General features: G+C 42.5%; 1 protein-coding gene across 1 annotated transcript; it reads left to right on the top strand.

Annotated features, from left to right (window-relative positions):
- The first annotated feature begins 229 nt into the window (after positions 1-229).
- Positions 230-13,043, top strand: PAQR3 (progestin and adipoQ receptor family member 3). The gene is made up of 8 exons (XM_073340474.1): positions 230-489; positions 1,304-1,575; positions 1,702-1,864; positions 4,973-5,128; positions 6,258-6,455; positions 8,045-8,135; positions 11,490-11,638; positions 12,955-13,043. The coding sequence occupies exons 2-7, from the start codon at positions 1,391-1,393 to the stop codon at positions 11,630-11,632; spliced, it is 936 nt and encodes a 311-aa protein (XP_073196575.1). The 5' UTR covers positions 230-489; positions 1,304-1,390; the 3' UTR covers positions 11,633-11,638; positions 12,955-13,043.
- The last annotated feature ends 7,786 nt before the right edge of the window (positions 13,044-20,829 follow it).

Raw genomic sequence — 20,829 nt, 5'->3', positions numbered from 1 at the left:
CCCTATAAAATCGGGACATCTGGTCACCCTAGCAACTGTGCCCTGGAGATCGGCTGCCCTGGACGGCGAGTGGGGGGGGGGGCCTCTCCCCGCCCACACAGCGCCCCCTGCAGGCAGGCTAGAGCAGGTGAGGGGGGGGGAAGCGCGCTGCGGCAGCGTCTCCCCGTCGGACCCCGCGCGCGGCCCGAACCGCCGCCTTCGGTCCCCCGGCTGCGCCCGCGCGCACATGCGTCGGTTGAGCTGGAGACGTCACAAGCTCGCGCCCCTGCCCTCTGCCGCGGAGGTCGGGCCCCCGCCGTGCGGAGACGGGCGCCGCGCACGCACGTGGAGGCTCTGCGCCCTGGGCCGCGTCGCGCAGTGAGGGCGACATCCGCGCGCGGGGCTGGAGCCGGCCGGCCGGCGAGGAAGCGCCCGGTTCCTCCCTGTCAGCGAGGGGCGCCTCCGGCTGCGGGATGTGCTGGTGGGGGGGCCCGGCCCCGGGCCCGGCCGGTGAGCGGCGGCGGCGGTTCTCCCGGCCCCTCGGGCTCTGCTAGGCTGCGGGGAGTTTGGAGCGGGGACCCTGCACCCGCCCCGCTCCCAGGGCTGAGGAGGGGGAGGCACGGGCGGGCCCCGCGCTCAGGGGGACCCAGACCTCTCTAGCGTCTGGGTAAAACGAAGTGAAATGAGGGGGCGGGGGGGCCCATTCGTCTCGCCGGGCCTGGCTGCCCCGCCCCGCTCAAAGGGCGCCCCACCGGCCGGGCAGCCGCTTCCGGGCTGGGGGGCCTGGCTGGGCTGAACAGCGCCGCGGCACCGGCTAGGGCAGGCGCGAAGGGGGATCGTGCCCCCTCCCCGTAGGCTCTGCGCTAATGTCACCCCCTCTGGTCACCGGGGCCAGGACCGACGCAGGGCGCCAGCTCTCCGTGCCCACCGCTGAGGGAGCAGCCTCGGGCTGACTCGTGGCCGGGGCGGGGCTGGGATTTGGTTCCTTTTCAGCTGTTGGGTTATTGCCCCCCTGTGCCTTGTGCTTCCCCTGCGCCCTGGGGGCAGACGGACACTTGACCAGGACAGAGCACTGAGCAGACAGGGTAGTTAGAGGAGTGACTCTGGGCCCTCTGCCCACTCATTTTGTAAAGGTAGTCGGTGAGAAAATTGTGCCTGGCAATTAGCCGGCAATAACACAGGGAGGAGAACTGCTCGGAAAGGGGCAATTCCTGACTACAGAAAGGCATCAGTGTAGCTGCCAAATTTTGTGGTGGCCAGACTTGTTTCTACCTGTGACATAAGCTATAATAAGTGATCCAGCAAATGTTGTTTTGTTTTTCAGGCATATTATAACAGAGAGCAGGTGCCTGGAGCATAATTAGATATTCTGTTCAGTCTTGCCTTAGCTGCTGACTCTGACGCTACCACCATGCATCAGAAGCTTTTGAAGAGCGCCCATTACATCGAGCTAGGAAGCTACCAGTACTGGCCTGTTCTGGTACCTCGGGGAATCCGCTTGTATACCTATGAGCAGATTCCTGTGTTCCTTAAGGACAATCCTTATATTACAGATGGCTACAGGGCTTATCTCCCTTCTAGGCTGTGTTTAAAAAGGTAACATAAGTTGATTGGGATGTTAAAAGCAAGATTTATGCTTTTGCTGAACGCTTGCTAAAATGATGATCATCAGTTCCACACACCACTTTCTGAATATCTGCTATTGTATCTTTTTTCTTTTAGTCTGTTCATTTTATCCAATGAGACAGTAAACATCTGGAGTCACTTACTGGGCTTTTTCCTTTTCTTCACTTTGGGCATATATGACATGACTTCTGTATTACCTTCAGCGAGTGCCTCTAGAGAAGACTTTGTTATCTGTTCTATTTGCCTCTTCTGCTTTCAAGTAAGTCCTTTCATGAACTAGTTTTGAAACACATACTGGAGTTTTTAAAAAATACTTAAAAAGAAAAGGAGTACCTGTGGCATCTTAGAGACTAACAAATTTATTAGAGCATAAGTGCCACAGGTACTCCTTTTCTTTTTACGGATACAGACTAACACGGTTGCTACTCTGAAACCTAAAAATATTTGTCACTGTCATTTTTCATCATTTTCAGGATAATAATTGTTTAGTTCAATCTTGAGACTTGACCGAAGTAGCAAAGAAAGCTCTGTGAACAGAAAGGGAAATTTAAAATATGTAGTTATACTTTTGGAAGAACAGCTGAACTATCAGTACATCAGGGTTTGGGGTAGAAAATTAGTCTCTAAAAAGCCTGTCTTAAACCTTCAGCAGCTTTATCACCTATACTTCAAAATATATCCACACAGAGGTTTAGTGGTAGTACTTGGTTATACAGTGTGGCAAACCAGAACTTGATTTCAACCAGGTTAGGGAAAAATCTGGATTTAAAATGTGGTTGTTTGACTAAGAAGTATAGTTGTCCAATTATTTTTCAGCTAAATAGCCAGATGTAGTATGAAGCATAGATGGTTGAACACAGCTAGAGGGAATATTTAGCACAGTAGTTGGCAAGGCAAGTACTTTGCCACATCTATTGTTCAGTGGCATTTACAAGTACAGTGGAAGATCTTTCAGCCTTGGTTTAACATGCAGGGCAGCTAACATGCTGGCAGATTAAAGCCGTAATAAGGGGTGGGGTGCACCCTTTCAATGAACATCTTCTGAAAAGTGTTAAGTGTCCTCAACTCCTGTTGGATTCAGGCTCCTAAGTATTTACATTTTCACTTGTTTTCACTTGTGACTGTCATTGGCTAATGGCCAATAGAAAGTTTCCTAGTTCATTGCTTCCCAGTCCAGTGGGAATTGTTAATATAGCATTCCAGTGCTTTATACTCCAGGTTTCTCAATAGTGGCCCCTCCTGATTATATATAAGCTATGTTGATGGGCCTTGCTTGGATCCCCTTCTTTGATAGCTTTTAAAAAAGAGGAACATGAGGAATATAGAAGATTCCTTGAGGGAGGGAAGAATTTGTCAGCACAACAATCTGCGCTCATCAAGGAGATAATAGCTTTCAGACTTTAACCTGTTTAATTTTTAACTGAGAAATAATTATCCATACTGCAGAAAACTGATTCTTAGTAGATACATCAAATTGTACCATCACCTGCATACAGCATATACTGACAAAAATATTGTAATTGTAACTTGTACATTTTGGATCATAAGGAGCCTCTTGTTGGTTAAAATTCAAATACCACCTATCCATTATTCTCTTGTGTGGAGGTCTAATTAGGATTAAAATGTGATGACTTTGGCAATTAAAAAAAAATTGGAAGAGTTATTTGCTGAATTGAATCAAACATTTAGTTGGAGGCTGGTGTGTATAAGCTGGATGTCTAAATTCAGTGTGCCACAGAGATTAACCTATGATATTTTTATTAAAATAAAAGTTGTCATGTTAGAGTGAAAAATTTATAGATGTTGAATAATTTTTGCGTGTGTGCTGGTAACTCAAGGTTGAAACTCAGAACTGTCTTTGAAGCATGTATGATATGGAACATTACATACCCTTGGAACCCCCACAATGCTTGGGTCAGTGCTAGGAGCAGAAGACATAAGTTGAAATCTGTTTGAGCCTTTGGCCTTTTGATGAGGTGTTCAAGTTTGAAGAATTTAATATGAACTCTTTGCACTGATGGGTAGCTGCTAATATGTGGGAAAGAGGAAGCACCTGTCCAGTTGCTGTAGTAACAGTGAAGTATACAGGAACTTTGTTCTTTTTACTGTTTCCATTACAAAGTGTTTTGGCAAATGAAAATTTTGGACAATTATTGCACTGAGAGAGATCCTTCCATGGATCCCTGATCCTTAACTGCATAGTTCTCAATGTTTCATGCTGCAGGTTACACATAAGGGCCACATAGACTATTGGTGATACATGCAGATCTAGTTTGGCAAATACCATCCTAGTAGCGAAATCAGCAGCAGTGAAACCTGTCAGATTCTAGTTAATTTCACCCTACTCTATCAGATGGGCAAAGGCACAGACTCCATCCTCCTAGGAATGGAAGAAATATTTTTCCTCACCAGCCCAAAGGAAAGTTGTGTGGACTGAGGTGTGTCAGAGAGAGACACTCCCACCCTTTCCTTCCCAGCAGCTTCAAATGTATCAGTCAGCTACTTGCCGAAGTCCTTATGAAATACGGGCTCCCCCATGGGCAAGGAGTGGAGAGAAAGACCAGCACTTTCTCGCTCTTCCCATCAGCTATGGTTTGAACTGGGCGACTAGGAAGGGTTCTGTCCATTTACCCAGTTAGTGATTCCCTCCTTGTAGACATCTCTATGTAGTAGGTGACTGGTAAATTTTTCAAACCATGGTTGTTGAAGACCACTTAGGAAGTACTGTCACACTCTCTTTTTCTCAAAAAAATTATTTGAGAGAGAATAAATAAGGAAGGGACAAATACTGGTCCCAGCATAAGTGGACTATACATTGAATAAGTCTGGGGTGATGGAATCCTCTCTCTTCAATTTGTGGAATGGCATTAGAGCTGGATACCCCAGAAGCTTCCCACTTCTTTCCCTCCTCATCCCTACATGTGGTGGTTTGGCCAGCGGATCCACTAGGTGCACACCCAAACCGCCTCTCCGCACTGAAATATAAGCAGCTGCTGCAAAGCCATGCACTCCTGTGTACAGACTTGCCCTGCATATCTTCCTGCTCCCCCTCCTCAGCAAAATCTCATTGGTTGCACTGCCAATCAAGCCTTTTGTGCATACCCAGGCTGGGTAGGATTTTTCCCCTTAACTGCGGTTGACCTTTCTCTAAGTAGCTTGGTTTGGTCAGCTAGCTATTTCAGCATTGGTAGGAAGCATGATTTCCTGACACCCGGTAGCAGTGTGAAATATATAACAGCATCAGAAGGTTAATTCTAGACTTGACAGCTTCATAGACTAAGCCCAATAATTTCTTTGCTTTAATTTCATGTTGCCATAAACTAGGCCTGGAAGAAATTAACATGGATTTGTTTGAACATTTTTACAGGTCTGTATGCTTTGCTCGGTAGGATATCATCTTTTCTGCTGCCATCGCTCAGAGAAGACTAGCCGTCGATGGATGGCATTAGATTATGCAGGAATTTCCATTGGGATCCTGGGCTGCTACGTATCAGGAGTGTTTTATGCATTTTACTGTAATAATGTAAGTTTTAATGTGCTTTTTGTGCAATAAAGTGAACACTTCATATCTGACCTGCATGGCCTCACCCGGCTGATTTCTCACACCCCATGCAAGAAGTTAGTTGCACAACCTGCAAGGGGTGCAGAATTAACTGAGTAGTGAGGGGAACTGGAGTCCTTTCAAATATTAGTATACCTTTCCCATGAAAAGTGATTAATTGGATTTTGATCACTGATGTGTTACGAAAGATCCTGAAAACCTGGATTTTATTGCATCCAGAATTGTTGAACACAGCAAGTTGGCTCAGAAATGAGCACACAATCAAAAATAATTCAGCATTACTGGCCTGCCAGCTGATCTATGTTGTTTACACTTGTTGACTAGCTTACATTTGGCAAAAACAAGGTTGGTTTCCTATCTGCCACAAATTGCTGGTTCTTACTGGAAATAAATTTGGGTTTTTGGAAGGCATCCTGGAATTCAGCTGTCCCTTGAAGGCACTGTATTTTTGCAGCTCATCAGGTTACGCCAAAAATCACTTTGTCAAAAAGACCCAGTGGTTTGGAACAGACAAGGATCTAGAAGGCTGGAAGAACTTAAGGATGGGGAAACAGGAGATGGTATTAGACAAGAAAAGAAAGGGGGATAGTTGAGAAGTTAGGAGAAGAGTGGTTGCTGGGCTTTCTAGTTTATATAAACAAGTATTAGTTTTACACAGGCAAGAGTTTAGGGGAAATTACTGCATCCCCAAGGGCCTTTTCAGAAATGGGGGTGATTAGGATGGTCCACAACCTGCCTTCTCTTCCCCATCCATTTGTATGGGTGTAGGGAAGGGGAAAGTAGTTTCCCTTCAAAACCTTTTGTTGTCTTATCCATTGGTAATAAAGAATAAATGTGAAGTATCTGAATTCAGCCGTAGAACCAATTCCAACCTGTCAAACTAGTGCAGGAGCAAACTTAAAACTCTTTAGGGAACTTTTGTATGCAATTTTGTATATGGTGAAAAGTGTGTGTGGACAAAACACTGGTTAGCCTTCTCTGCATTTGATTTCTAATTAATTTTGTACATTTTCTGCCAGGGTATTAAATTATCTTCACACCTACCCAAAGAAGAAAAAAAACATGTATTTTCTTTTCTCCTTTTCCGCAGTACTGGCGTCAGGTATACTTGATCACTGTGCTTGCTATGATCCTTGCAGTATTCTTTGCTCAGATTCATCCCAGCTACCTCACTCAACAGTGGCACAGACTGCGTTCTGTCATCTTTTGCTCTGTCTCTGGATATGGAGTCATTCCTACTATCCACTGGGTTTGGCTCAATGGAGGAGTTGGTGCATCTATTGTACAGGTAAGCTGAGAAGCAGACCCAGTTCCTCTGCTTTTCTGGCTGTCTCCCCACTTTTGGAATATAAGAGTGGTTAAAAAATTAATAGCTTTTAATTGGATTTACCTATTGCAGAGCTTCAAATATTAAATTCAGGATGGGAAACTAAAAACAAGATGCAGCAATTAAATCTGTTTACAACATACTATTTAATCCTGCCTTGTGAGAAGGGGTGGGGGAGGAGAGGAGAGGAAAAAAAAAGGGAGCTACTGTGACCCTAGATACACACCTCTGGGACACAACAACCCGTGTGGGGTCAGTGTATTGCCTGCCTCCAGACGGGTACAGTGTGCAGTCAAATCAGTGTAGTGGAAAGTAGTAGTCTGCGTCAGGGAGCACTGGTGCAGATTCTCTATTGCCTTCGCCCCCCTGAAATAAAGTGGGGGAGGTAGGGGCCAGATTCTAACTCTAGTCTTCTTCTGGGGCAGAGCCCCTTACTTAGAGTTTGTGTCAAAGGCAGAAATGAGCAATATATATATATACAGACACACACACACACCTTTGCCTTTTAAGTGACCCACCGATTATTCATATTTTATGAAGTTACTAATGTTAAGTTATACACCAGCTAGGAAAGTAATCTGTTGTAAAGCTTACCTAATCCTGAAAAGCAAGGAGCATGGCAGGGTGAAAGAGGGAAATATATACCAGTCTTATGGTAAAATAGGAGTTATATAATGAACTAGACACACATGAGAGCCTACCATGATGCTAATCTGTGCCGGTTCTTACACTGGCACCTTAATGGACTTTAGAATAGGCTGTTCTTCAAAAACTTTTAAAAACTATTTTTTCTATACACTCACTAGCAGTAAGTAGTATTGCCTGGGTATTCAAAGTACTTCTGTGCACAAGTCCATGTTACTGGTCTTGTTCCCGTACATCTAAAAATAGAAAGCTTTGTTTTTGGCAGCAAGATACTGTGGTAATGGGGACTTAAAAAGACCAAACTAATGTATAGGTTGCTTTCCACTGGAACAGTTTCATCCCTTTTCCCATCTGGTGTTTAGAAGCCTCGTGAGATCATGTGTGGTAAGTTATGCTTCACATGGTCAAAGATTCCAAGCTGATTTAGTAACCTTTTCCCTCCCACTACCTTTTACTAGGTCCGTAGCTCCAAAAGGAACTTACAGGGCATTGATTGATCCACCTTTTTTCATTAGTCAAGCATTTTAAATGCATTCTTACTAAGGGAAATGCTTCAGTGTAGAGTTGTGGGGACTGGTCTAAGGAAATCTGTTCTTAGGCACAGTGTGAATGTATTAAAAAAAAAAACCAAACAACAACGCATCTCCTATTGTGGACTTTCACCTTTGCCCAGAGAAAATGGAGGCGGGGTTGGTTTCAAGCACAAAGATGGGGCTAAGCTTTAACCTCTTCGGTCTCAGGTTTTGATACTTCTAACAGATTTGAAATCTGTTCAACATTCATGTAAATAAAATAATGAGATTAAAGCTTTGTCCTTGCAAAGTATGCAGTGCACTTGCTAGACAAAGGTTATGAAGTAGATGTTCGTGTTCTAATACTAAGCAAAGTTTCATTTTCTTTTGCAGGAGTTTGCTCCTCGAGTAATTGCGATGTACTTGATTGCTGCTGTAGCTTTTCTCTTTTACATTTCCAAAGTTCCAGAAAGATACTTCCCAGGTATGATTATCTTTTGCAGTGTACTTAGTTGGTTATACTTTCTTTAGATGCCCTTCCAGAAGGAGTGTGTTTTGAATGGGTCGTTAAAAAACAAGGGTGAACATGTCCTACATTAAGCAGCCATATCTGTGTTTTATACTGTGCTCTCTGTATGCATTTGCTGCAGTCATGCTAGTAGCTTCTCTGAGCCTGCAGGAATTCAGCTAAATCATAATCTAGTGGCAAGACATGTTAAGGGGGGCAGAAGGATCATTAACACTTGTATAAAATTGGAAAATATACAAATAAGTCATATAAAGTAGTGTCAGTATCCCAACAATCTCAATTTAACCTCCAAAGGATCTTGGAACTTTACCTGTACTATATGATTTCTTGGTATTGCAGCACACTTGGTCAACAGTTCATCCACTTATGGCAGGTGATTATTATTCTCCTAATAAAATGAAATGGGATTTGGAAGGCTAACTCACTTAGGCTCCTTGGAAAATCCCAGCTCCAGAGCTTGGGGGTTCCCCCCCCCAGAGTGCTGATCACACTCAGCTCTCACTGACTGCTGGCTGTCATTTTCTCCAGTTCTAAAAAGGGAATAATTACCTGTCTGAAGTGCTTTGAGATCCTTTGATAAATAGTGCTCTGTTAGTATAAAAAGCTGTTAGGTTATAGTGTTTTCCAGCTAGCATGAGTGTTGGTACTAGACTAGGATAAGCAAAGGATTAATGTGCACTGACTGCTCTAATTTTTAAGGCAAAAATATCAAGTTACACCTACAGGTAAGTTACTTGTACCATTGTTTTATTTACTAAATGTATGTCCCATAAGCTATTGCTGTAGAACCTAAACCCCAGCTGGAGAGTAGACTAACCACTGCTGCATTCCCTTGAGGCTGGGCCTGGCATGGCATAGCAGGCTCTCCTCCTCTAGCGTCCCTTGTCGATAGCCACTCTGGCCCTGAGGTGGTCTCCCTTGGGTCCCTGGCCTGGTTACCTTCAGTTTCACCCCTTCTAGGGTAAGCAAAGATTCCAAAAAACAGAAACATAACTCTTCGCCCCTTCCCAGGCTCTGCAAGGTTGTCCTACTCTTGTGCAGAGCAATGTGTCCCAGGACTTTCTTCCTGGAGGCTTGGCTCCAAATAATAGTTCTCCCTTTTGTGTCAGGGTGTTTCCTGGTGGACTGGTAGGGGAACCCAGGCCCTCCACCGGGTTGCAGTCTAGAGGTCTTGTGGCAAGCAGCTATGATCTGCTCCCTCGGCTGCCTCACTAGACTTTGCATCTGGACCTTCCTTCAGGTCCTCTCACAGCCCCCCAGCATACTATATATCTGCCTCTCTAGGCCTTTCCTCCACTCTCTAGCAGCCAGAGAACAGCTGTAGAGGTCACTCTCTGCAGCCTCCTTCTCATCTTGACTTCCTCCCTTTTATGCTTACCACACAGCTGTGCTTCATCTTCACTTGGGCCTGGCCCATCTTCCAGGTGCAACCAAGTGCACTAATCGCTGTGTCTCTCCAGTTTACTATCATTACCTGTGTGGGACACATACTCCTTCACAGTTCCCAATCAGGATTGGAGTTAAGTTGTGTTAGATACTATATATAAATAATGGAAAGTACATCCCTACCCCAAAGGGCGTGCTATAAGTGTATAACAAGAAATGAGTGGCTATGACAAACAGTTTAAGGGCGCACACAACAATAGTAAGACAATTATGATTCGTCTACTGAGCAGCACATCAGCTGTCTAGTCAAGATTGAGTGTTTTATAGGCATCACAGGAGGAGAGATATTTAAAGGAAAATAACGTTGTGGATTTTTACAGAGAGGTGCACTCACACAGAAAAGATCTTGGGTATGGCCAAATGGCACATCATTTCATAAAAGGGAATGTGGTACTTATTGCAGAGAATACCACTGTAATATAACTAGAAATAAAATTGTGATTTATTGAAAGTTAACCACTTGCTATAAATTCCCATGTAGAGATTCAACTTTGGAAAACATTTTAATTGTACCAATGACATCTTCCCTAGTGTAGTATTGTATTGAGTACTAGGATCCAATATAACTTTTTAATTAAAAAGTTAGTGAAAGGACCGTGTAAACGTTCGGACTCACCCGGTGGCGCTTCCTGCTGGTAGTCATCAGAAATTAGCTCATCCAGCCACTGGAGCGCCCTCTGCAGGCCAGTGATCTGCCTTACTACCAGCCCCTCCCAAGACCCCATGCCCCTTTCTCTGGGGTGCTGCCTCCCTGGCAGTATCCCCACACTCTCAGGTTCTGGGTCTCCCCACCCTCTAACCCCACCTCGCCTCAGTCTGGGCTGCTGCCAGTCCCCACTTAGCCCCTTGTATCGGGGGGGTGGGGAACTGTAGTGTATACTCCACTCATCACAGGCAAGGAGGTTTGGACCTGCTGCCTCTGCCTACCCATGGGCTGCACCTATTCGGCCTGCAGTTTGAGGCTTTCTAGGCTGGAAACTCTCCTCTGGTCCTTCCCTAGCCCTGCTCCAATCTAGGTGTCCTGCTCAGCAGCTTGCAGCCAGGCCCTTCTCCCTCTACAGGCAGAGGGAGACTGACTAATGGCTCCTGGCTCACAGCCTCCTATAGGAGCCAGCTGGGCCTGATTGAGCTGGCCACAGCTGCAGCTGTTCCCTTAATCAGCCTGGGCTTTTCTCCACAGCCCCAGCCCTCTCCCAGGGCTGGAGGGGGAACCACCCCGCTACAGACCTTATTAGTTTCCATGGGAGTTGAATTGGGCCCTGGAGGAGCCTGGTAGATAGTGAGCATCTACTTATTTGCTTCTTCTCTAGTCCTTGGGGTTCAATTAGCTCACTTTACTAACTTTAGTAGGTCTGGGTATTAAAGGCCAGTCGGGTCCAGATGTACTCCTTTGTTTGCACATGTGTATCATGCATGCTTAAATACCCAGTGTGCCCATGTGCATTGTGTATCTGCACACATGTGGCAATTGCTTATGGGCACTGGGGTTTATAGCCACCCATATAGCTGCACTGATACAAACCCCTAATGTAAATGTTGGGTACTAGTGTAAACTGGCTCTTGTATTGTGTCTCCACTAAGGGTTTGCACCAGTAGCCAAAAACATGAGGATAGACAAGCCCTTGTATCCTTAAATAGTCAGATGGACTTGCAAATATGTAATCTGAGCCTACATTTAATGCACTTGCATACATTTTCCATTTAAAGCTGGCCTAGAGATATACAGTACTTTCCCTTCAATGCATGCATGTTTATCAGAAATTATTCAAATGCATGAGAGCTTCAACCTCCAGGCTAGAGTTGCTACTGCAGCAGTTATGTTGAATATTATAACGTAGACAATCTCTTTGCTTTTTCCAAAAGGACAATTAAACTACCTTGGCTCTAGTCACCAAGTATGGCATATCCTTGCAGTAGTAATGTTGTATTGGTGGCATCAATCTACAGTGTATATCATGCAATACAGACACAGCAAGCCCTGTCCTGACTACAGTACACATTTATGAATGAAGGTATGGCAGTCCTATATGCATGGAGACATGAAGATATAGTGGGTGTGGGGTTTGACCATCTTGCTTTGAGCCTTTCTGTCACAAGGTTCAGTTTGCTTTCTTTCCTTATTTGTGCTAATGCTCCAGAACAGAACCACAGGGTAGCACTTTTTATCCATGAAAGATACATCACTTGAAGAGTTATATGGAATATTCTTCTACACACAGCTGAATTTCCTGATAAGATCCTCCAGGCAAAACTGGAGAGTTGGTGGGTGTTCAACATTATTTATGTATGTAGGTGTAGGGGAAGCTGACACTATGACCAAGCTCAGCAACTGAATATATGTATTCAGTCCAGATTATCTGCTTGCTTACACAAGTATAAATTGGGCCAAACTCCATTATAGCCAGGGGAGTTACATAGCTGTTAAACTAGGATAAGCCAGAAGAGACTCAGATCAGTCCATCACATCCTTGATACAGGGATGCTAACTACCACTTAGATCCAAACTTTGATTTACAATCTCATAGTAAAAGTCCTGCATGTTTTTTCTAGTGAACATTCAGGCTATAATTTTGATAAGTTTTTTCATAATGTCTCAATTTATTTTGTTTTCATTTTCTTGATATTTAATATTCTGCAATAATCGCATTTACTCTGCACATTGCTTAGATTTTTACTGTACAGTATATTACTTTTTTCCACTAAATTGCCTCTTCCTTATTTTTCTCCAAAACTTGTTATAACACAAGTTACATGTCTGGAACATGGCTGAATTGTCTTACCTGTAATCTAGCTATAATTGCACTTAAATTCATAAGATTGCTAAAGGACAGGGCATTTGCCTGCACTGTCTCTACTAGGACTCCTTCTAGAATACTTACTCACCCCAGACTCTAGTGCTAGATATTGCCTTTGAAATTTAAGATGAAAAGATACTTCCGTTGCATTTTTCTGTCCTTGCTGTCCGACATGAAATTTCTCTAAATGACAAAATCCCAGCTGTCTGTCCAACATGAAATTTCTCTATATGAAGAAATAGTAATTTAATTTAACAATTTGGTGTTGAGAAAAATTCTGCCACCTTTACTCATGCTGAGTAACATCTTACTCCTTCAGTAGCCACTCTGAAGTCACTGGGGAGATGCACAGAGTAAGGTGCTACTCTGTGAGAGAAAGGATGGCAGAATGGGCTATCACTGACACCCTTCTTTTCACTCCATTTTGTTAATTCCCCCAACATTTGTCAATCCTTTTGGGGGTTTTTTTTTTAAAAAAGTGTAGACAGTTGATGTTTGTAGTCTGATGAAACTTGTCTCCCTCTATCTTTCAGAATTCTCGTACTGCAACAGAAGTTCTGACTATGAATGTCTAGTCCTTAGTTGCATGCTGATTTCCGAAACCATGCGCTGAGGCAGCTGCTCTCTATTACCTGCGGGACTGTGTTTCTACTTGCTGGGATGGCATACCAACAGAGGTTTTTTTGAGACAATGACTGCTTAGGTCTTCAAAATGACTCATTCACTTCAACCACTGTACATTCTGCAGTGAAGCAGAGAACAACTGTGCAGGTCTTCCTATAGAGAGGTTATGTAATCAGACCATGTAAAAACAGGATATGAATAATTACATTCCTTCTTCTGACTGGTAAAACATGAAAGGCAGCGATGTGTACTCTTGGTGAACAGCAGATGACTCTCTCCTTGATTTGGACTTCACTTTCAGACTTCATTAAAGAGTACTCTGAAGAAATTTGCCCTAAACAGCATGCTTCTAAAGCTCCTATGATAAATTGCTTCTTGGGACCTGGTCTTAGACCTTTTCAAATCCATACATTGTGGTGTACCTTCTAGACTTACTATCTAATTGTTGTGTGCATGCTATGACATTGCTGTTATATTTAAATCTGAATTCAATGGATTCGTACTTTTTTTTTTAACAAAGTTTTTTCTTTTTGAAAAATCAAATGGATGCTCTCCTTCCACTCCGTTTCATCATCAGTAACTTTAAAATTAATTCCTTCATTTGAAATGGATAGTGGCACTGATTTGTGCCATTGAGTTTCTAGGTTTTTCTCAAGAACTTAAGTGACTTCTGTGATTTTGAAAATTTTACTCTTGAGATATTATAAAGGCTATCCAGCAACTGTAGGCTTAAGTTTATTAACCGGTTGTGGTCAATAGACTGTAGCATTACACTTAATGTACATTGCAGGAGTTTACACCAGCAACTGGCCCTGTATTAGACTGGTATAAATAATCCCAAGTAACTGTCCACAAAAATAATCCAGATCTAAAGAGCAAATATGGCCTTCTGATTAATATGAACAAATGCATCAGTGTTCTTTTAGCACTGTGTAGTCTCTTACTTAAACATGTCTGTTACCATAAGTTTTCTGTAGCTATTCATAAAAGGAGACTCAGTATTTGCCTCTAGATTAGTCTCTCTCAGGTTGAATCCTGGTTTTAAAAATTGCAGTTTATTTTAAATTTATTTTGCCTTGAAAAACTTTTAAAAAATAATTTTTCATGTCAGTACAGAAAGTGTCTGGATTCCTTAATGCCAACCAGATACCTTAAACTCCTGAACAGTTGTGGTGTTCTGTTGCAGGGATTGAAAGATCTTTATTTTATTATATAGATTTCAATGTACATGGTCTCTGAAGCTGGTTGGAAAAATTTTTGTTTTTGAATGGAATTAAAATCTTAAATAGCTTCTGGAGGGTAATTGCTTGTGTTTACATTCACTTGAACAGTTGCATTAAATGCTGCTGGCTAATGTGATAAATGTTAGAATCAGTGTTTCTCTCAAGTTTCTTCTAGATCAGTAACCAGTATGTTGGCAGATCTGATTACAACTCAGTAACAGTCCAACGTGAGACTGACCTGTATGTCGATTGTCAGGGAAGCACAGTTGTAATCATGTCCTCCAACACAGTAGTTACTTCAGTGTGGATGGGATGATGTTCTACAGGAAATGATCCTGTGCAGGCACTTGTTTTCTTTACGGTTATGTTGAAGTCCCTGTTTTGGGAATGACTATCCAGGGTCATGCTTAGAATCAATAGAAACATTTAGCCTAGTGGCTGATGTGTGGTCTCTCAAAATGCCAGCTACATGTTTGGCTACAACTTTTCTTGATCATCTTAGTAGCCACTCTGAGAACTTCTGAAAGTGGCCTTGAAGAAAAAACCACCTTGGCCAGAGGAAAGGTATATCACCAGTCAGCGAGCTAAAAAGAAATATAACCAATAGCCCATGCTGGAATGCCTAAAGCTCTGTAACATACACAAACTAGTATAAGCCTTTCCTAGATAGGGGTCCCATCAAATGTGTTGGGGAGGGTAGGAGAAGGGGAGTCAAGCGAAGAAACAAGTTCCTCTTTGAGAGAGGATTTTTTCCCCTTGTTTTATTTTGCTCTTAGCTTCAAGTAGCTAAGGCTGTGTTTTAATACTTGTACAATGGAATTGTTTGGTAACAGAGGTAAAAGGAAAGTACTTCTTTGAATTTCAAAGGAGGTGTTTGGCAATGGCCATGTTGTGGATGGAGATGGTGACTTATTACAGTAGATACGGCTCTATTGTAAAGCCTTTGAACACGTACTTATGCTTGTGACTGAGAATTCTGGGCACTGTAATTTTTGTACTAGTATGTTTATGTATTTATTGTAAAATTGTAGATTGTTGACAAGTCTAACCATGCGGAGTTCCTTTGAGTTCTACACTAAATTGGTTTCGAAATGACTTTTGTTAGCATTTAATAATATTGATGGATTACCTCCCAAACCTCTGAGCCTTTCAGTGTGAACACCTGACCTTATTTATTTTTTTTAAAACTTGTCTGCAAAACATGTTTAATGTGCACTAATAATTACTACTGAAGCCTGACTAGAAACTTGCAAATGAAAAAGCCTGCTCTAACACCCTTCATGTAAAATTAAACAATCAGCAATTGTTTGTGTTGGTGGATGCATTTTTATTTCTTTAGGTTGCTAGTTCGTTTTTTAAAACTAATTATTTTTATATAACTATTGTAGCATTTTTCAACCACTGGAAAAGGAAATTCAAAGTCATGGTGTGTTTCAGTTACATGGAGTGTAATTTATCAAGCTGCATGACTAAATGTGTATTATGTGAATATCTAAGCTGTAAATAAATTTGGGTTTACTGAATGTGTACTTAACAATATTATTCACAAGTCATGTCTCATTAAAGTGAAATGGATACTACTCCCCCAGTGCCAAAACCTCCAGTTTCTACAATGCAGTTGGGCATTTTGAAATCTGATAATGAGGATAATGTAAAATTAGACTTCTCAAAACGAATGACAGGGATACTGTTCTAATTGCCTTATTCAGTCTAATACCGCATTTAAAAAATAAATAGTTAAATGAAACTGTCAGGCTGTTATACCAAAATGCTGATGAACTCAATGGTCTTACTACAGCATTACGGTCCAGTTTGCTCCAGAGTAGACAAGGCCTTGTTTGAGCCATAAGAGGTCTGATCATTCCACTGTATGGAAACCTCCCAAATGTTGATTCTTGGCACCCGCATAACATGGAAAGTTGGTCTTCTCCCCCTTCCATGCCTTCTCCCGATTCCTAAATGTCTTTTGGACTGACCAAAAGTGATTTGATCACACCCTAAAACAGTAACTGCAGTGATTCGGGAGGTGGGGACCCTGATGTTCATGTCAAGCACTGAAAAAAGAGGTACCATTTCTTTTCACTTCCGCTCTCAGCTGTCAACTACTTCCAACAAGACAAAAGGATCTGAATGTTCTTCTACAATATTATGATTGTGTGAGTGTACTACCACAAAGCAAGCTGAGCCACTATTTATTGTCGGTTGAATTGGCACCTCAATTGGAGGTGGGCAGCGAGGGGACGGAAAATGTCTTACCAATAATTTCCTTCCTGCTAGCAACACTCCTTTCTCTGAAGCTTCACGGCAGCAGTTCAGCATTTTGGCTCTACATGCTCTGGCCATGCCTCCTCTGCTCTCGCTTGCCACCAGCTGAGTTATTCCGAGTACCTTGCTAGAGGACATCTGGTCTTCCTAGAAGCTGGAGTAGGGATTCCTGTTTCAGCTTTATGAGATCCAAGAACCAAGATCTCCTTGACCAACGATGAATTAAATGAATTACCATCGCTTGTTTGCATGTTATTTTCTGGATCACCTTTCCCCCAATATTGGAAAGGGCGGAAATGCATAAAGTAGGTCCTATGGCCAATTGTGCGATAGGGCATTTGCCCCCGTGGCTCTAGGATCTGTCTCCCATGTGAAGGCGAGGAAGCAGCCTCCTAGGCTATAAGCTGCAAACAGCTGCTTCCCGGCCTTTGAGATCCTATATTTAGAGCCCTGCGCGGATACAAAATTTGTACCAGCATCCAATTTGCAAAAATGGTCTGAAAATCTGCAGCTATAAAGCCGATATCTGTGGATATACAGGGCTCTAATGATATATTACAGTAAGCAGAGGAACAGAATAGAAAATTGAAATCAACCGTAGAGAAACTGCAAAAAAGAGAAGTGCTGTCCCCTATTATATATCTTGGTGGACAACAATAGGCTTCAGATACTTAGGCAGGGCTTGAAGGATGGGGACAGAAATGCAAAACGGTGGCCCTAGCAAAATTAAAAGATGGGAACCTGGGATAATTGGAATAGATGTTGGAATGGGGACATGTGGAATGACCAAGACCGGCAGTTATCCAAGCAGTCCACGGGCAAGGGCCACTGCACCGTAACTACCACTGTATGAGGAGAGCCAGCTTCTGGCAAAACCAAAGCCAAAACCCAGAGCAGTTCTTGTATGAATGGGAGAAGTAAGTGCAGAGGGAAAAGAATTATCCAATGATTTGACTAGGTTGGTAGATAAGATGGATGAGGAAACAATCTGGTTAACAGAGCACCTTGAGAGACAGAGGCCACGACTTGTTGGATGAAAGAGAAAATAGAAATAACATAGGTGAGCTGGATAACACCTGGAATGGATGCATTAACGCGTGGAGTTGCCCAGAAACGGTCAACTTCAGCAGGGATGGGCATTCCTGCAATCCATTTGGCGCACACACAAAAGCAACATAAACTGGGGGAACAAGTTCATGTTTTGCAGGAGCAGGCAGCAATCCCCACTCTCCTCTCAGAGCCAGGATAAAAAAACAGAGGTCCTGGTTCCCAAGCCCCCGTCACTAGCCCATGGAGCCGCACTTCCCTCAGAGCTAATATAACCTCTCAAATATTATATCCTCTTTCAGTTTGCTCAACTCACTGCTGCTGCCTTTACTTTAAACTGACCTCACAAAGTTCATTAATCTCTCTTGGCTTCTGTCTCCCTCCCAACATTGCTTTCTCCTCACTTCTGCCCTCCCTTTGTTTTTAAAAGTTATAGCTATTACAGAAGCCCCCCCATCACAGAAACAGAGCAATTGAAAACAAGAAACAAAAAACCAAATCATCATTTTGCTTAAGGTGGTAACTTTACTTAAATAAATCCAATACATTAATTATCTTAACCCTTCAGGCATGCAACAGCTGAAAAGACTCTTAAGTTTCTTGAAGATATGGTTGCTAATCAACAGAAATGTGAGCTCTGCTTCTAATCCTAGCCACTAATATTTGAAACAGGGGTTTTCCCTATTTCTAAATAGTAATGTATATAAAGGAATGGAAAGGGACTAAATTAAGACAAAGTAGGAAAATCATTTTTATCAATTCTTATTACAAGTTTTAAACAAAAAGGTAGTATCTTGTTTAACTAAATGTTTAACCCTTTTGTTCACCTTTCTGTTTTCTAAAATGCATTGCCTTAATAACTAATCCTTTAATGCCTTACTGTTCATCTTTAATTGTTAGTTTATCCTGTATGTTGTCCTATGTTGGTGTATGCTGGGTCATGTGACTTTTCTTTTTCTTTTGTTGCAACACAAGTCAATTTGATATTCATAATTATAAAAAGTTATTTTTGGTATAAGTGGTACCACACTATTTTAATATTACAGTCAGGTTATAGCCATAATTCCAAATTTTTTTTTGCAAAGCTCAAAAAGGCCTCAGTTATAAATATATGCACGTATATTTCTGCCTTAACAAATAATGCCATTGCAAACAAAAAGGGTTCTCTTATTAATCAAAGGCTTTTTGTTCAAAGAAAAAAACCATCGGGGGGAAACCTCAACATTAATGCAAAGGTAACATGGTTAATTTCTTTTTTGGGGGTTGGATAAACTTAGTTGCACCTTTACTAAATATTAAAATATAGTTTTAAGAATCTTGCAGCAAAAATGTCAAAAAAATATAATCATAGATATTAATCTTATGTTGCAAAATGTTAAAGCTAACCAAACAATTTCAGTAGGCTTCCACCTTTGTCTCCCAAACAAAACCAAATGTCTTGAAAGTGTAATACCCTCAAAGTGTTTGCATAGACCTGCATTTAAATTTCATTTTCCTTTCATTTTTATTCTGATTTCGTTTGTTTGGTTAAAGAGAAGTGGTGGTGGTTAAAGTTTGTGCTTTCAAATAGTGACAAAAGTTTAATTGGTATAACAAGCAAAGTAATTCTAACAAAGTTTGGGTAAAAATTCTTTTACAGTACTATCTCTTTTGCAAAAACAGAGTGCTCAGTGAGGGAGAGCAATATACCTGATCACAGAAAATCGTGAGCATTTATTTTAGCAGTCAAACACTATTTATTTTGAAAAACTAGTAATGCACATATTAAGGAAGTAAAAATTATTGTCTCTGCAAAAACAGCTAAAAACAGGTATATTTGTGCTAAAGAACTGGGAAAATCAGTACAAAAGCTTAGCTCGTGTTATAAATGATTTGGCCCTTATTACACTGTTGATCAACTAAATTAATCTGTGTATAAATTAGTTACAAAAAAGAAAAGAAATGTAACAAACAAAAAATGTATCATGTTAACTATCTTAAGTGATTTAAGGGTGCATCTGACAGACCGAGACACCAGAAGGTATCAGTACACAGTGAAGAAACCCGAGGTTTTGGAAGAAGAAAAGAGAGTGCTTTATAAACTACAGACTGGTCAACTACACTTCAGTCTACCATATATGGACAGTTGAGTATGCAATCGACTATAGAGACATTAGAGAGACTGCTAGCTGGGCCAGGTCTCTTATTTAAAATAGATATTATTGAGCAAAAGGAGTTCAGGTACCTGTGGTTTTCAATCTCTCTCACTGAAATATGGCTGGATTTGGTTACTGTGTAAAACGGGTGGGCAAACTTTTTGGCCCGAGGGCCACGTTGAGGTTCCAAAACTGTATGGAGGGCTGGTGTAGTGTATTAAATTGCTCCCCGTAGGAATGTGCGACTTACGGTGTACTAATGGGTGCCAGCCCTGGTGCTCCATAAGTAACACATTCCTACGGGGAGCAATTTAATACACTAAACCCACGGATCTCGCAGCTGTGCTGCCCGGCAGGAGCTCGCAGCCCCGCCACCCAGAGTGCTGGCGGCACAGCAAGCTGAGGCTGCGGGAGAGGGGTCAGGGACTAGCCTCCCCGGCCAGGAGCTCAAGGGCCGGGCAGAGCGGTCCCATGGGCCGTAGTTTGCCCACCTCTGGTGTAAAATCATATATATCATTACTGTATACTTCTTTGTTAATTAATATACTAGATCTTATCAGGAATGTGCACAAGACTCAACGGTTGGGCAAAAGAAAACTCTGCAGTCTGGCATCTTTTAAAATAGGAGACTCCAAAATCTAGATGGAATAATTGGTTACATTTCAAGATTAGTTAAATCTGGAATATCCATTTTGAACAGGGGTAATGTGGAAAATATATTTATGTATACAGATATATACCACATTAACTACACCTCCATCCGATATAACACAACCTGTGAGTGCGGGGGACATCCCTTCCCCAACCTCCCCTTACTCATCGGCAGCGGGAAGTGGAGTGCCGTGGCTGGGAGCTGGTGGAGTGGAGCGGGCTGGGGCCACGTTGCTCTGCTTCCCGCTGCTGCCGGTGAGTGCCCGTCAGGGGGCGGGGGTGTGGATAGGGGTTGGGGCAGTCAGGGGACAGGGAGCAGAGGGGTTGGGTAGGGGGTGGGGTCCTGGGGGTGATTAGGGACAGGGGGTCTCTGGAGGGGGCGGTCAGGGGACAAGGAGCAGGTGGGCCAAAGCAAGTTCGATATAACGCAGTTTCACATATAATGCAGTAAGATTTTTTGCTC

Source organism: Lepidochelys kempii, chromosome 4, assembly GCF_965140285.1.
Source record: "Lepidochelys kempii isolate rLepKem1 chromosome 4, rLepKem1.hap1, whole genome shotgun sequence".
NCBI lineage: Eukaryota > Metazoa > Chordata > Testudines > Cheloniidae > Lepidochelys > Lepidochelys kempii.
This window is presented reverse-complemented; position numbering and strand designations above follow the sequence as displayed.